The 18031-nt window shown below is 46.0% G+C and overlaps 1 protein-coding gene across 7 annotated transcripts in view; it reads left to right on the top strand.

Annotated features, from left to right (window-relative positions):
- Nucleotides 1–18031, top strand: part of FRMPD3 (FERM and PDZ domain containing 3) — a 1010703-nt gene that overhangs the window by 803625 nt on the left and 189047 nt on the right. For all 7 annotated transcript variants that reach the window (XM_063936980.1, XM_063936981.1, XM_063936979.1 and 4 more), the window contains one exon: nt 13205–13349. In XM_063936980.1, coding sequence (XP_063793050.1) covers nt 13205–13349 — 145 coding nt within the window. The remainder of the gene's footprint in view (nt 1–13204; nt 13350–18031) is intronic.

Below are 18031 nucleotides of genomic sequence, written 5' to 3'. Positions count from 1 at the left end.
GTTTATTAAGTCGCCTGCCCCCTATTCCTTTTTCATTTGCGCTGTTTAATAATGTGTCTAATACGAGATAGTAATATCAGTTCTGCGTCTCACAACCTCTGAAACGCAGCATCTACTTCCTAACTTGACTTGTGCGCACCATTGAGCGCTATGACATATCTGGGTCTGTGAACCGCATCACGGACTTCCGGGATCACGTGATTGGACTCGGTCATGTGGTCTCGGGCGGGATCTCACAAACCTTGAGATCTGTGGCTCATTGGTTGCCCTATTCCACGTGACCGTCTGCGATCATGTGACATAATCTCTGGGTTATATTTCTAAAGCGTTTATAGGACTCGTTTTTACAAATAAAAATAATTTTAGTATATATAGTTGCAATGATTGCCTTCTGTTGTAAATGATTATTTGATTTATGAAATGTACACCAATATGTGTGAGCAGGGCCAACAGGTGTTTCCAACCTATCCCTAATTATTAAGGGTATATAAAGCCCACAGGCCGGGCATTGGATTTATGCTCCTGAATAAGCTGGCACCCATCAGACCAGCGAAACGCGTTGGGCTTCAGATTGTAGGACCACAAGTATCAGCACCCTCATCCACCTCCTGGTAAATTTTGGACTTATCAGCTTCCACTGGATGAAATTCTGACACAATTTCTTTATATGACCTGGACTCATCCCCATCTGCCATTTGGTTCCTAACTGCAAGAGAGACCGCGGGGACTTATCTGGAATCCAGTCTGGTAAATTACCTTACACCTAATTGAACTTGTGGGCATATGTGGAATAGCGTCCTAGCCAGAAATTGTGGACATTATACTTGAACGGGTTAACCCTGTGGGATCCTACTAATTGTTCTTTTTATCGTTAAGCAATTGCTTATGTTTTACCTTTGAGGGGTAGGATAACCTCTCCTTTATGAATGTTCATTAAATGTACCTTTTTACTTAATTATTTATTTATTGAGTCGTTCATCCTATTTTGAATTTCAGCCAGCGCCAGTATCTATTTCTTTCTTTTTTGCCTAAAATACCCAGGGAATTGACCTTCCCAGTACAGGCTGCCGTTGACAGCGCACTCCATCTGTGTATTTAGCCAGGTAATAAAACCTGACATCCGGGAATCCCCGGCCACCTGCAGAACGAGGGAGTCGAAGAACTGAAAAAGCTGTTCTTGGAGGTTTATCGTTCCATACAAACTTCACAAATGAGGTCTGGGCATCCCTAAGATCCCTCTCCGAGACCTTGACAGGTAAAGTTTGAAAGAGGTAGAGAAGTTGCGGCATGACTGTCATTTTTAGGGCAACTATCCTACCCAGCCAGGATATGATATGGGACTTCCATCTCGCCAGATCAGATTTAATCTTAGTGAACATACGTGGAAAGTTTTCAGAATATAGGGAGCTATAGTGAGATGTAATATAGATTCCTAAGTACTTAATCTTATTTGTTTGCCAGCGAAGGTAATAGGAGGACTGTGGAGTACGTTTAAGATCCCCTGATATGTGTAATAACATAGCTTCAGATTTGACAAAATTGATTTTATATCCCGATAGGGAACCATAGTCCTCTATAATCTGATACAAGGCGGGGAGCAAAGACCGTAGCTGAGTGAGGGACAACAGTACATTGTCTGCAAAAAGTGAGATCTTAAACTCCTGCGAGCCCATCTTCACTCCCCGAATTCCACCAGAGTTCCTTATCACAGCAGCCAGGGGTTCTATGACCATGGCAAACACCAGGGGGGAGAGAGGGCAACCCTGCCTCGTACCATTGGATAATGGGCAGGGAGCGGACAGCACTCCGTTAGTAAAAACCTTAGCTATAGGGGAGGAGTAGAGAGTAGAGACTCCCGTCAAAAATTCAGCCGATATCCCAAAAGCCTGCAGGGTCTGAAACAAGAAGGGCCACGATATGTGGTTGAACGCCTTTTCAGCGTCAAGTGAAAGGACAATAGATGGGGTGTGTCTGCAGTTCAGTTGTTGTATTAGGTCTATCGCTCTTCAAGTGTTATCCCTGGCCTGACGGCCAGGGATAAAACCGACCTGATCATAATGGCTCAGGCCAGGGAGCACACCATTGAGACGGGTAGCTAAAATTTTGGCATAGAGCTTAATGTCCAGATTCAATAGGGATATCGGCCGATAGCTAGCGCAGTCTCGAGGATCTCTACCCTCTCTGTGGATAACTATTATTCTGGCCTCCAGCATGGTGCTCGGAAATAGGGTGCCATGCAGTACAGCATTGAACAGTACTCTAAGATGTGGAATTAAAATGGGGGCAAATTTCTTATAATATGATGCCGAGAAGCCATCGGGCCCTGGAGATTTAGAAGATTTAAAGGACTTCAGGATGGCAGCAATTTCCTCATCTGTTATATCTTTATTCAGTTCCAAAGAAGCACAGTTAGACAGTTTGGGGAGTGTAGCCTTACGCAAGAATTCCGAGATCAAGACATCTTGGGGGCCAGAACCTGGATTGACAGGATTTAAATTATAGAGCTGAGCATAAAATTCCTGAAATGCCTTATTTATGGCATCCGGGGCATACATGATCTCGCCTGATGTAGTATGCACCGCCAAGATGTTATTCCGAGAGCGTTGTGCCCGTAGATGGGATGCCAGCATCCTATCCGCTTTATCTCCTTTCTCATAGAAGGACTGGTTAAGCCTCTGGAGGGTCTTAGCCGTGCGCTCTGACAAGAAAAGCGACAACTCAGACCGCGCCCTCAGCAAAATCTCTAAATTAGCAGCGGTAGGGGAAAACTTATGTTGTATTTCAAGCACCTGTAGTCTAGTGGAAAGGGAGAGGAAATTCAATTCCTGTGACTTTTTGTACCTAGCAGATTTACTTATCAAATGGCCGCGGAGAACAGCTTTATGTGCTTCCCATAATAGGATAGGTGAAGTCTCTGGGAGGTCGTTAAGTAATAAATAATCAGTAATATGACTTTTAATCAAATTAGTAATTTCCGGATTATGTAATAGGGAGTCATTCAATCGCCAAGAGGCAGAAAGGGGGCGAGGAGCAATAGAATGGAGCTCAGCAGTGATCGGACAATGGTCAGACTATGCTATAGGAAGTATACGCGTAGACTTCAGTTTAGAGGAAAGGTCCCGGCTGAGTAGGATCCTATCGATCCTAGAGTAGGATTTAGGTACAGGGGAGTAGAAAGTGTAGTCCCTAGTAAGTGGGTCAGTGAGTCTAAAGGAATCGTATAATAATTGGAGCTTCATTAGATCTAACAGGGCGAAAGATCCCGGGGATGGACGTTTGGGTGTAGAAGATAGAGAGGAGAGATGGGAGGATATGTCTAATGAGGCATCCAGAACCTCATTAAAATCACCGGCCACAATGATCTCTCCTTGGCAGAGCCTAGTTTTGCGTGAATTCAAACCCCTAAAAAAAGCAGCCTGATTTTGGTTCGGAGCATAGACATTAACAAGAGTACACAGGGTGTTGTTAAGTTTCCCAACAAGGATTAGCCATCTACCAGATTTATATGCATGACTGTCCAACAACTCAAACGTGAGGTGAGCAGCGAGCAAGATGGAGACCCCCCTTTTTTTGTGAGTTGCATCACAAGCATGGAATGTATGTTGAAACTATTTCGATTTTAATTCAGGGTGGAGGGACTTTTTAAAGTGGGTTTCCTTCAAGAAAACCAAATCACCTGTGGCCTGTTTAAGGGAAAGAAAGAGCTTGGTGCGTTTGAAGGGGCTGTTCAAACCTTTGACGTTGTGGGAAAATATCCTAAGGGCCATGACAATCAACTCTCTGGAACGCCATGTCTCCTCCCTCCGGACATCGCTTCACTGCAATAGACCAAACAGAAAACATTACAAACATTAGAAACATGGTAATCGGCATACATCAATGAGTGGCTGAGTGAAAGAAAAAAGAAAAGAGAACAAGACAGATAGAGTAGGGAAGAGGGGAACATTGGGGACCAGAGAAACAACATCTGGTCTAACATGCCAGTCAGGAAATGACAGAGAAAAGTCACTAAGTGACAACAACTGGACTTGGGGGGGACGCGGCCCAGCCAGGCCAGGCGCATCAAGCACAACGAACACACAACAACATGTGTCTTGAGTCTAGGGACCAGTGGTAAAAGGGGAAAATACAGGACTTAGCATCCCAGGATCTACTACCGTTTAAAGCGGCTAGTAACAAAAACGAAACTATCCAGGGCTAAAACAAGTCAAGTCTGGGGCAGGTAACAGTGCTAATCTACCACTAAGCAAGGGGCATCAGTTCCCACACAGAGGGGGTACAACCCCCATAAGGGGGGGGGGGCGAGACATGATAAATACCTAAAGTGAGCCAATCACAAAAGAAAAGGGCGTTTGCTCTCAAACGCACATAGAAGGTGCGGAGCAGGGCGGGTCTAAAAGCTAAGGCTGAAAAACAAAGAAATTAATTAAATTAGCTCCTCACAACATATGCATAAACTGAAATAAGAAACCACAGAATGAAATGACATTAAGACATGTACGACATCAACGGAAGCAGATTTCCGCGCATAGGGTACTTTTGTCCAGTCCCGGTTCAAGGATCGTCGAGGGGTGGCAGCCGACTCCATAGGCGAGGCCACATGTGCCCACTGCGGAGAAACAGATGAGGCCGGTGGAGGGGAGAGGCCCAAGGTGTGCAAAAGTCCATGCGCTTCGTCCAGGTCCCTAGCCGAATGGAGGCGGTTGTGATGCCACACCAAAATGCGAAAGGGAAAGCCCTATCTGTAGCGAATGCCATTGTCCCGGAGCACCGAGATTATAGGCCTGAAATCTTTTCTCTTGATCAGAGTAGCGGGAGCAATGTCTTGGAAAATGTGGAGTGAGTGGCCCAGGAATAGTAAGTTGGAGATCTTCCTAGTTTCCCTAAGGATGGCCTCCTTAGTAGTATAGTAGTGGCATCTCAGGATGACATCCCTAGGTAGAACAGAGTCTTGTGATCGAGGGCGTAGAGCCCTATGGCAGTGGCAAATGCAGGATTTGCATGGGGGGGTTTCCAGAACTGGGTGGAGCCAAGCACGGGGGTGGGGACTGAGGTGACCCAGTATATGCTGGGTCCGTAAATCTAGTGTGTCTGTGTGTATATATACATACCTCCCAACTTTTCATATCTGGTAGGAGGGACACACGCGCGGCTAAGCCGCGCGCTCTCTCGAAAAAGGGGTGTGACCTAATAAAAGGGGGCGTGGCTTCACGGGAGGATCCACAATCGTAAGCCACACCCCCATTTTCGTCACTAAGGGGGCATGCCCAGCACTCTGTGAGCCACTGGCATGCCCCCTCTCCCTCAGACTCCAGTGAATAGATGCTGTTCGTCTATTCACCGCTGCTCTGCTAAGCAGGGCAGTGAGAGACAGAGCCTCCCAACTGCCACCCCCCACCGCGGGACACTGTGGCCCGCGGGTGGGACAGCGGGACAGTCCCCAAAAAATGGGACTGTCCCGCGAAAATCGGGAGAGTTGGGAGGTATGCATATATATATATATATCTCTATCTATCTACACACACATATATATACTGTATAAATACACACACACATATATATATATATATATATATATACACAATACATATATACATATACACATAGCATATTAAACATGCATACATATATATATATATATATATATACATACAGTACACGTATATATGCATGTATATATATCATGTGTGTGTGTGTGTGTGTTTATATGTATGTATATACATGTGTGTATATATGTATGCACATGGATATATATGTACTAAAATTAAAATAAAGTAAACTTTTATTAAGCATTTAGAAGTGCCACCAGGAAGACAGCAGGCTGCAGAGGACGCTAGACAGCCATTAATAATACTCATGCAGCTAAAAAATAAAATAAAAAAAATGTTTTGTTTTTTTTGCTGGAGGGGGGTTTCTGGGTGCCCGGAAACCCCCCTTGGGTGCGCCACTGTATGGGCCCTATCTAACAAGAGCTGGTCCTCTGGAGTCGATGGCGATAAATGCACAAAGTTTTTTGAGGTAATCGTGCAGGGACGTCATATCAACGTCTTCAGGGACGCCTCTAATGCGCAGATTATTACGTAGCGATCTGTTATCTTGGTCTTCTTGATGTTCCAGGATATGCTGGATCTCCTTCTTTAGACCATGGATGTCATCGCTCATGCCCTGTTGGGTTAGTGATCACTTCATCCCCTCTAGTCTCCAGGTGGTCCGTTCTGTCCCCAGGTTCGGCAACATCTGTTTTGAGAGAGGCTATTGCCGTGTGCACCTCCGCCTGTACCACTTGGATGGATTTCCTCGTTTCCCGTATATCTCACGGAAGAGCAGTTGTAAATCTTTCCGAGTCAACAGGGAGTGGTCTGAGTACTCAGACCACTCCCTGTTGAGTCGGAGACATCAGGATGCGAGGGAGTTTCTGGACTTGGAGAGGTAGCATGGGAGTAGGCACATTTTTTAATGCTTTGGGTCAGGTCCGCTCCACTTTGTTTTTTGTTATTTCTAGGCATGGTGGAATCCAGAGACAGAACACCTGAGAAAAGTCACTGCAATATGTAGCTAGGTAAATCTCGGTAGCAGGGAGACAGTCCTGTAGTTATTCAGACATAGATATTGGTAAAAGGAAGTCCCAAGACTCAGGGCATGTTCCAAAAGATCACATGTTAAGGGTCCAGTGTTAGTTATCAAAGGTGGTGTTACACATCCTGGACTCTGAAGGTGTATAATAGAAATAATCCCAGCATGTGGGGCACATTTGAAAAAGAAAAGTAATAAAAAAAATGAAAGAAAGGGGGAGTCCCCCCTGAAACCCTACACTGTGGCGCAGTGTGTACAGGACCCCAACTGTGGGGAAGGTATAGGGGGGATCCAGCTAGGATGGGGATAGGGATGGATGCTATGAGGGGTGGAAATCCCTTTTCCGTCCCCACGTCACTTTGTCCAAAGATCCCAGGTGACAAGGGGCAGTGCCTAGCAAGTGGAGGGCCCCAGCCACAGACAAGCCAGTAGCCAGGGCACCCCCCAATTACCCCCAACTGCCTGGGAAAGCAGGATCTCCGGTTTTCCCACAACCAAAATGGCCGCTTGCGTCAGGGGAAGGTGAAGTATCCTGGGCCCAGCACCTTGCGGGTACCTCTGACCGGGCTCCCCGGGTGCCCGGAGCCTATGGATAGGAGGCGCCGTACTGATGCTGCAGGAGGGAGCTCACCCCGCTCGGCCGCTGAGACTTCCGTTCCGGGCACAGGCCGCCAGGAGCGTGTGGCGACCGCCGCCGTCACCTCAGCTCCCGGTCCAGCGGGCGGATGCAGGCCTCGAGGTGGACGCCAGGCACAGAGCCCGCTCGTCCGCTCCACCAGGTACAAGCAGGAGGGAGAGACAAGTCAGCCCAGGGGTGGGGGGAGAGCCGCGGACAATAGGAGGCCGGGTGCCGAGTAGATCAGGCGCAGCTTCAGTCTCCACGTCCGAGATCAACAGGCACAGAGCGCAGTGGGAATTGAGCCCTCGGCTTCAGGAGGGTGTGCAGGCCCCAACCCGCAAGGAGGCAGGAGGCCCCCTCCGGCTCCGGGACACCGCACACCGGAAGCAGGGGAGGTAAGGACGTGATGCAGGGAGCAGGGAGAGGTAAATATAGACTTGAACAGGGCCAGAAAAGATATATTTAGAGGTACTATGCAGGAGCTCTCCTCAGGCACGTCTTCCCTGCTTGCCTGGACAGGCCACGCCCTCTAAAGGTTACGTTTTATATTATTGGCACATTCAGATTTTTTTCATTCATTTCACTTACTTTATTATTACAAATGAGTGCTCCCAAAAAGAGTTTTATTTTCTGTTTTTCTCACTTTAAATTAGGGGTGGGGAACGTCCGGCCCGCGGGCCGTATACGGCAGACACTTCTACCTGCCAACCCAGCCCGCTCTCAGTACCGCAGCCGCAGAAGAGGAGTGAGGAGGGAGAGACAGCATTTAACAGAGGGGGACGCTGGGTAACCTGGCAACCGTGCAGCGTGCGCGCGCGGGGGGGCGGGCGCCGGCGCTGCGAGGGGACGCAAAGAGGAGGAGGGACAATGGGAGGCTGTCACCTGCTCATCCCTTCCTGCTCTTCCTCTGAGTCCTGCGCAGGAGAATTGGGGGGAGCGTGGCTGAGACAACGCGGTGAGGAGAAGGATGGAGATTGGAGAGCAGAGGGGGAGAAATATGGGGAGCCGGCCAGTGGAGAGCAGGAGCACAGAGAAGGGGAGATTCCGCGGCGTTAGACACTGCCATATGTGGCAGTCAACGCTGAAAGAAAAAAGGTAAATAAATTAAAGATGTGGGGACTAGCCTGCAGTTGGGGGGAAGCCTGTTGGTGTGCAAGGGGGATCATATTGCTGTGCAGAGGGGACATTTCAATGTGCAGGAAGATAATGTTGATGTACACTACAGGGGATGGTGTGCAGGGGATCATACTACTGTGTTTGGTAGAGTATTGTTGGTGTGCAGGGGGATATTGGTTTGATGGTAACGTTAGTGGGCAAGAGAAGTATTTTTTGTGCAGGAGGAGTGTGTTGGTACAGCCTTGTTCCTCTCATCTTCAGAGGACTGGATGAGTGTTGAGGGGGAGGCAGTGCGATCGCGGCTAGGAGGAACAACACTGCAGCACCAAGACTGAGCCACGCTGCAATGATTGTATGGCGTAATGTGAATGTGGCTCATACTGTGTGGTGTAATGTGAATTTCAGCTCATACTGTGTGGCGCAATGTTAATGTGGCTCATACTGTGTGGCGTAATGTTAATGTGGCTCATACTGTGTGGTGTAATGTGAATTTCGTCTCATACTGTGTGGCGCAATGTGAATTTCGGCTCATACTGTGTGGCGCAATGTGAATTTCGGCTCATACTGTGTGGTGCAATGTGAATGCCCTGCCCTAAGCCATGCCCCTAATTTTTTGCTGCGTGCCTATGGCGCGCACTATCCGTGCTCTCCGGTATGGGAGGAGGAGCACCAATTCACTTTCTGATAAAAAGCACCAAAATGTCTAGTTACAGCTCTGGTGCAGAGTGTCCTGTATGCTAAACAGCCCAGCACTGTCACTCCCTCCAAGCGGCACTACTAGGGGGCATATCTACAGGGGGGAAAACATGCTGGTGGCATATCTATAGGGGGCAGGCTAATTTTTAAGTTTACATTTTTATATGGCCCTAGAAGGATTTTCTAAATATCCAAATGGCCCTTGGCAGAAAAAAGGTTCCCCACCCCTTCTATAAATTGTAATTGTCTACAAAATAATTGGGAGCACCATCAATCGGATACTGTTCTTTATTGAAACTAACAGTTTGGATATTGGTCATTATAAAATGATACAATTATTGACATAAATGATTGCGCTCGGCTAGTACGGATCCACAATCCCTTGTTGCAAAATATATAGGGGCACGGCTTTATGGGGAAGGGGTGTGGCCACAAAATAGAACCAATTCATATTACACTTTTTCAGAAGTCTCCATTTTTCAAATATACCAAACAGTAGCATCACTTACACACATTACACCAGGTAGAGCCCCTGTCATACATTACGCCAGGTAGCAGTGATGTGCGGTGAGCTCACCGGCTGGGGAGGAACTGGCAGCTAAACAACCCCCCCTCCCCTCCTCCACTGAGGAAAGGAAAAAAAAAAAGTACAGTCCCCTCACACACCACTAAAACCAGCACCAGGGAGAACCAGCCAGGGAGGGTAATTCCATAGCAGGGGAGACACTCAGTGTGGGGTCCCCCTGCCATGCCATTAAAGTGCCCCCCACAAGCCAGTCAGCCCAGGGCTGGAATTCCTCAGAAAGTGGGGACCCCAAAAAATAAAAATGGGGTCCCCCCTCCCGAGCAACAACTAGCACTGGGCTGATAGCCCAGTGCTATGCCATACACACACCTGGTGTCGGTGGGTGCGGGATTCATTGTATGCTAATATTGTTCTTTACAGGTGGCCTACAGGTCCCAGCAATCCTACCCCAGCATGCTTGCACTTGGAGTCCACCTGTAAATAAAATGTAAAAAAAACACACTACACAGTCTTTAAAAAAGTTTTATTACACAGGGTCTTCACCTGGAGCCAGCGGCCTTTAAGCTCTCTTGCGTGGCCGCCACCTTTCCAGGGCTTCCGGCATCTTCACCTGGGGGGGGGGCGCCACCTCCCCAGGGCTTCTGGCGTCTTCACCTGGGAGGCGGCGGCCTTTATGCTCTTTTGCATGGCCGCCACCTTCCCAGGACTTCCAGGGTCTTTACCTTGTGGGCGGCGGCTGTTAAGCTCTATTGCATAGCCGCCGCCCATCCAGGACTTCCATGGCGTCTTCTCTCTTCAGGAGCTCTTCTCTGCTCCTCCTCCGCCGTCGGATTGACAGCCACTGCCTAGCGCTGACTTATATAAGTCAGCGGGAGGGGGCGGGGCGATGACACGCGATCCATGATTGGCTCGCGGCGGCCATTTGGAATTTCAAAAATGATGCTGAGGTGCCATTTTTGAAATGGGTACCGCTCCGCTGCCAAACTCTGCTGAATGGCCCTGACTGCTGCATCCCGCCGCCGCCACCCGCATCTCCACCGCATCCCGCTGCCCGCAACTCCGCTGCCCGGCCCGCCGCATCCAGCACCTCCGCCGCCACTGATGCCCACACAGTGATTGACAGCAAATCCAGCAACGGATCCGCTGGCCAATCACTGCGGCCTCACTCACAGGGGCGTGCTTTCATAGGTTGAAAGCACATCCCTGTATGAAAGCGGCACCTCTAATGGTGCCACTTTCCCATGTAATTTCAATAGGCTTTTCCTGCCCATTGCTTGGCACCGCCCGCGCCCGCCCCCCGCTCCCATATCTTTCCCATTCACAATGGGAGGCACCACGATCGGTGCCTCTCAAACACACTACACACTTTATAATGATGAGTAAAATAATAAAGGAGATACTTATGACACAGAATATGTGTCATAAGTATCTTCTTTGTATTATTTTACTCATTAATGACAGGGGAGGCACTGCGCCTCCCCTGCCTCCCTTGACTACACGTCCCTGCTACAGTATCAACAAAGGTTCTACCAATACATGTTCATACTCAACCATATAACTGGCTCTCTAATAGAGCAACAATGTATAGTTTGAGTGTGCAGTCTGGAACCTGACATTAGAGGAGGGGGAGGAGCTGTTAGACAGTGGGGACCACCCAGGATTTCACCTATGCCCCTGTGGGTCAGTCCTACCCTAAATAATGATTGTTAGAAAGTTACATAAAATCATTTATTTTTGCCTGTATTGCAACGGTCTGATTGTTAAATTATTAAATACTTTACAAATTTGTCTTGCTCAAGACTATGATAATAGCAGGTAAATGGCAGGGTGAAAATGGTTCCAATGAGTGAAATAATTAAAGAATACAACAGTTTTCTGTTGAAATACAGTAGGCCTGATTCAAAAGTAGACGCTGATGCTTGCTGCCACTTTTATGCCAGTGCTGCAGCTGATGAAATTTATACAGAGACATCCACCAGCTAATCTGCCACTCTGTAGAAAAAGTTGTACCACTGGACGCACATTGGTCACACCATCGAACACTGCACCAGCCCTATAGAGGTGCACAATGTCCTTCTGAACATGCCCGCAGAAATTAATACCACTAAGGAAAAGCCACATACACTGCCCGTGACATTAATACCACTAAGGAAAAGCCACATACACTGCCCGTGACATTCAGCTACCCCCCTGTTACCTCCCAGGAACGCCCACAAAAATTTCCCTCTCTCAGCATCACAATTCATTCTGCGTTCTCCAGTTGCAATCATCAGGACACATGCACAGTATGAGGTAAATGTGCAGACTTAAAACTTCGCCCAATGCCTTATCATTCACTTCTGAATCGGGCCCAATGTGGAAGAAGGATCTGCATAAATATAATGTGCAATGTCATTTGAATTTAAACACAACTGTTATACTGTTATTTGATATATTTTTACCCATTTACAGTGATATTTGTAATTAATTAGTGGTTTCTTCTTTTTTTTAAGTTGTTTGGTTGCCATCAATCTGCCTGGTTGTCTAATGATAAAGACCATATTTAGAAATTCAGTAATGAAGCTCATCAGCAATCTAGCTGTGCACCTTAGAGAGATGTTAGGTGCAGTGTGGTACATAAATCGGCTAAGGCAGTGGTTCTTAAACTGTGTGCCGTGGCACCCTGGGCTGCCTCGGGACAAATGCAGGGGAGCCCTGTGTTGGTGGTCTAGTACTAATTAAAATTATTTATGGTTAATGTAAAATGCAAAACCAGTGCTGGTGGCTGTCAATCACAAAATATGTGGACAAACAGAAGCAAATCTTGTCCCTCAACACAATTTACTTAACTTAATATTTCTTTCTGAATTTCTTTTGGCCTGGTGGTGCTGTGAAAAAATATCTGATACTCTAGGGCACCATGATTCCAGAACATTTGGGAACCACTGGACTAAGGGTTAGATTTATTAAGCAACAGCTTGTAGAAGCTGCTGATTCTTGGTGTTTTTAACACTGAAATTTAAAACAGTGATAGCACTAAGGGGATCATTCTGAGTTGTTCGCTCGTTGCCGATTTTCGCAACGGAGCGATTAAGGTGAAAATGCGCATGCGCATGGTACGCAGTGCGCATGCACTAAGTATTTTATCACAAAACTTAGTAGATTTACTCACGTCTGAATGAAGAATTTTCATCGTTGAAGTGATCGGAGTGTGATTGACAGGAAGTGGGTGTTTCTGGGCAGAAACTGACCGTTTTCAGGGAGTGTGCGGAAAAACGCAGGCGTGCCAAGATAAAACACAGGAGTGTCTGGAGAAACGGGGGAGTGGCTGGCCGAACGCAGGGCGTGTTTGTGACGTCAAACCAGGAACGAAACAGCCTGAACTGATCGCAGTGTAGGAGTAAGTCTGGAGCTACTCAGAAACTGCTAAGAATTATTTATTCGCAATTCTGCTAATCTTTCGTTCGCTATTCTGCTAAGCTACGATACACTCCCAGAGGGTGGCGGCCTAGCGTGTGCAATGCTGCTAAAATCTGCTAGCGAGCGAACAAGTCGGAATGACCCCCTAATTTCATTAATTACTATTGCAGTTTTAAAGTTCAGTGCCAACATGTGGTTAACAAAAGTCACTACTTAAAAAAATCTAGTATTTTATTTGCATAGTTTCTAATAAGTATGTACTCTTTTTTTTTCAGTCTCTGGTGTTGCTCATGGACTGGCCTGAGGCTACCAGCTTCGCCTGTTTGATTGCAGGATATTATCGACTGTTAGTGGATCCCAAGAAAGGTATTTTCTACAGAGCTGCAGGTCACTTGCCTCCACCTCAGATTATCAAGGCAGGTATGACTTTCAAAACATTCCCTCATCATGAACAAACCAATATAAACCATAAAAGTAATTTTACAAGTGTGTCCAAATTATTTGCCATATTTTTATTGGCCTCCATAGAGTCCTCAAATGAGCATGCCCTCGAATGAACTAATAGCATGCCATGAATAAATAACATCCAGACCCCCATGAGGCTTAGGCATGCTTGCTGCTGACACAAAACTGCACAATAACTGGTATTTCAGAGCTCTGGAAAATGTACACTTAAATGTATGAAGAGGCTTAAAAGCTTGCAAACACCTACATAAGTAGCAGTCTGACATTCCAGGAGGGCATCTTTGCTGACTTTCCCTGCATATCAGGGAGATGCCATGAAAAAGTGTGGCTGGCAAGGTGGGTGTGACAGTGATCACATCATCGCTATCTGCCCATTCCGGAGGAAACACTGGGCAGAACAATAAGGTAGATGTGTAAAGTAAGAAAATGGCAAACGCACTCCAGCACAATGACCGCTACATGAGTGGCTCCTTGTCCGGGGATGTGTGATGAATTGCATGAACTTGGTGGAAAGAAGTCGATATGTCAATTAAATGCTATACCATCAATGTTTGATTGTTTTTAACCATTGGTATAAAGCCATCTATGAATAGGTGTTGTGAATGTGCTGCTCTCAGCCATCAGCCTAGCACTACCCATGTTTTCTCAACATCAGCTGCCATCGACTATTAATGGTTGTAAAACTATTGACAGCCAATGATCATCCCTAGAGGATAGACAGAGCTGGCCATTTAAAATGCTAGAAAATAATGCAGTACTTCATATATTTAATGCACAGACATGTCTATGGTAAAACATCTTAGGCCACATGTAATGGGATGCTGTTTAGTAAAAAAAATTAATTTAGCGCTAACCTTGCAAGTTTTGACCATCTCACAAATGTAATAGGGTGCAAATGTGGATGTACTCGCATTTTTCAAGGTCTGTCACAACATGCAAAAAAACTACAGTATTCGCACCCAGATTTTTTCAGTTGAGAAGATAGATCTCAGGCAATGTACTGCAATGCGAGTTTGTAACTTACCAAAAATTGCAAAAATAATAGACCAGGTTCATATAGGCTAGGTTGACAGAAACATGCACAGCTCAGTGAGATCCGTGCATGCTTGTGTCTGTAAAAGTGTAGAAATAGTTAAAATAATAACTTTTAAAAAAGACATGCAGTCCCACCCAAAGCATAACCATCCCTGGGCTCTTTAAGCCAGTTGGTTGCAAAAATACAGAGGAAAAAATGAGTAAGGTCCCCCCTGTGTTTTAACGACCAGCACCGGGCTCTTGGATTGGACCTGATTCCAAAAATATAGGTGGGAAAGGTGTAGGGGTCCCCCATATTTTTGCAACCAGCATCGGGCTTCACTAGCCAGGGAGGTAATGCCATAGCCGGGAGACACATTTATATTGGTCCCAGCTGCTGTAGCATTACCGCCCCCAACAAGTTAGCCCTGGTTGGGCTTCCCTTGTGGAATGGGGACCCTCTAAATAAGGGGTCTCCCCTACAGGCACACAAGGGCCAGGGCTGAAGCCTGAGGCTATGCTCACCACCCCTGGGCTAAGGGTGGTGAGTTCATAGTCCAATTGAGTGTAAAATTAAGATTTAATATTGTGCTTTACTTGTGGAACTACAGGTCCCATAAAGCTTACACCAAATGCTGGTACTTGAAGAACCACACGTACCAGCACATGGGGCATTAAGGGGCCCACTAGTACCTGTAGTTCCACTAGTTAAACAAATATTACAACACAGTACACACACACCTTAGATAGTACAACTTTAATAAAACACACTTGCACACTCATACTCGCATACATACACACACACACTCACACATACTTACCTACCATCCCATGTATCCCTTCGGTCCCTTTGTCTAGTAAAAAATCCATAGGTAATCTGACCAAAAAAAAAAAACATACTCCTCTTAAGTCCACTGTAGATTGGTCCTCTTCGGTCCATGTAGGCATCCCAAGGGTTACAAATACAAAAATAAAAAACAGGTTCCCAGACCTGTGGATGTAAACAATCCATGTGTGTACACATGGATTGTCTTTCCCAAATGGCAGGCCTCGACGTGACTTCTGTCACTTGGAACACATCAGCCAATCGGGGAGCATCACATAGTAGCGCTCTCCTGATTGCCTGAGCGCAACAGGGCTGTCACTCAAGCAGAGCCCATTCTCTTGTATGGGAAAAAAAGTGAATGGGTGGGAACCGGCAATTTGTGGTAAGCCAAAAGGTTAATTGAGGTACGAGAAAGCAACAGCCAATCAGCTCCTAACTGAAATGTTATAAGTTTATCTCTCTCTAATTTATTACTCCCCAAGGCTTAGTACATCTGCCCCGTATCTTAACCAGGCATGCCACTGACCGACAACCTTGCTCCCCCTACTCTCAGGGGTTAGACCTATATATAAATATATTTTTTTTATTGATCCAATATCACATACCTGTGAGTGGCAAAAGTATGTAAACCTTTGCTTTCAGTATCTGGTATGACCCACTTGTGCAGATATAACTGCATGTAAACATTTTCGGTATTTGTTGATTCATCCTGAAAATTGGCTTGGAGGAATTTTACTACATTCCTCCGTACAAAACAGCTTCAACTCTGTTATGTTGGTGGGTTTACTCCCATTCACTTATAAGGTCCTTCAACAACATTTCGATTGGATTAAGGTCAGGACTTTGACTTGGCGATTCCAGACTTTAAAATTTATTCTTCTTGGTCGAATGACTTGTGTGCCTTGGGTCGTTGCCTTGCTGCTTGTTCTATACTATGGTTGTTCTACATGGCTGCAGCAGATATGAAAGATTGGATCATACAGTATATGCATAGCTGAGGGAAGTTAATATTATGAATAATGAGGTTAGTTAGGATGATTTGGGATTGATTACTAAGGAGAAATGGCTCATTTTCCTTATGGTCGTAATTATGATGAATGTGTTATTTTTATAAAATTGAGGGTGGTTATAAGGGGGTTAATGAATATTAATGGGAGTAATTGGTGCCGTCACAGTTAATCAGTAATGGGGATGAGGGAGTTACAGATTACAATAGTGTTTCTTGTTTTGAATATGGTTGTTACCTTGATGCTGAAGGGATTAATTTTAGGAGAGGTTAATAATGATGCAGGAATGATCTTGTGTGTCGGCCACAAAAATGCTGTATTTTATGGGAAACACTAACATTGTGTATTGCATGGTAGTCACTATGATACTCTGAATTGTATAGCAGTCATAGGAATGGTCTCTGTATTTGATGGCGGTGATTTGGATGCTCTCTCTATTGTGTGCAGTCAATGGGATGCGCTCTGTGTTGTATGGTTGTCACTAGTATTTTCTCTTAATAGCATTGCAGTCAAGAAAATACTCTCTGTGTTGTATGACTACTATCACAATATTTAGTATGACAGTCATAATAATGCTTACTGTACTGTATGGCAGTCACAAGCATGGGCTCTGTATTGTACATTGGTTGATTTGATTAATTCTATAAGGTTTATAAGTCTATAGTGTATCTGTATTACATGTCAGTCACTAGGATGCTCTCTGTGTAATATATTCATCACTAGTCTCTCTGAACTGTGTGTCACTAGAATGTTCTGACCTTTACAAGATGGCCATATTGTCTGAAAGAAAAAATGGACATGACAGTACTGACAATGCCAATTATTGGTTGTGATTTCATGAATAGGATATCCATATTTCTGCAGCAGGGTACATTGGTTTCCATAGGGAAACATTGGGAGTGTAGAGTGGATCTTGATCCAGAGGCACCAACAGGCAAAAGCTTTAGGCTGTCCCAGGATGCATTGGGGCCTCCTCTATAACCCCGCCTCCATGCACTGAGAGCTCCGTTTTGAGTTGGTGCCAGCAGCAGCAGGTCATTTAACAGGGGGCTGTACTGGGCAGCCCTGAAAAGCTTTTAAATAAGAAGATTTCTTCAAGGGATAGCAGCGCTGTATGTCAGGGTGACACTTCAGCGCTGCAGCTCGATCACCTCAAAAGCAGCTCCGCATACTCCCGTGGCTCAGTTCCAGGGTACTTGCAGTGGAGAAGTCCCGGCTTAGGCACACAGTCGCAGACTGCTTTCCTGAATTGCGTGGCTGCTGCAGGGAGGAGGAGGAGGTAAGAAGGTCCCCCTACCATTAAGTCCCCCTACCATTAAATCATGTTCTGTCCGTGACCTAGGGAGATGGGTCGCCGCTGTGCGATGCTTTTGTATTTGTGCGGGGAGGTGGCACTGACATACGGGGCAGACTAGCCCTGTGCTAGGCGTCCCACCGCATGTCAGAGAAGATAATTGTAGCTGTGCTAAATTTAGCACAGCTACGATGAACTCGGAATGACCCCCTAGGTGCGTCTGCTGATATAGTGCATCACAGTATCTATCCGATAGATACAGTTGTGCTCATAAGTTTACATACCCTAGCAGAATTTGTGATTTTCTGGCCATTTGTCAGAGAATATGAATGATAACTCACAAACTTTTCTTTCACTCATGGTTAGTGGTTGGGTGAAGCCATTTATTGTCAAACAACTGTGTTTACTCTTTTTAAATCATAATGACAACAGAAACTACCCAAATGACCCTGATCAAAAGTTTACATACCCCAGTTCGTAATACCGTGTATTGTCC

Source organism: Pseudophryne corroboree, chromosome 8, assembly GCF_028390025.1.
Source record: "Pseudophryne corroboree isolate aPseCor3 chromosome 8, aPseCor3.hap2, whole genome shotgun sequence".
NCBI lineage: Eukaryota > Metazoa > Chordata > Amphibia > Anura > Myobatrachidae > Pseudophryne > Pseudophryne corroboree.
The sequence above is the reverse complement of the archived record's forward strand: the minus strand, read 5'-3'. Positions and strand labels throughout refer to the sequence as shown.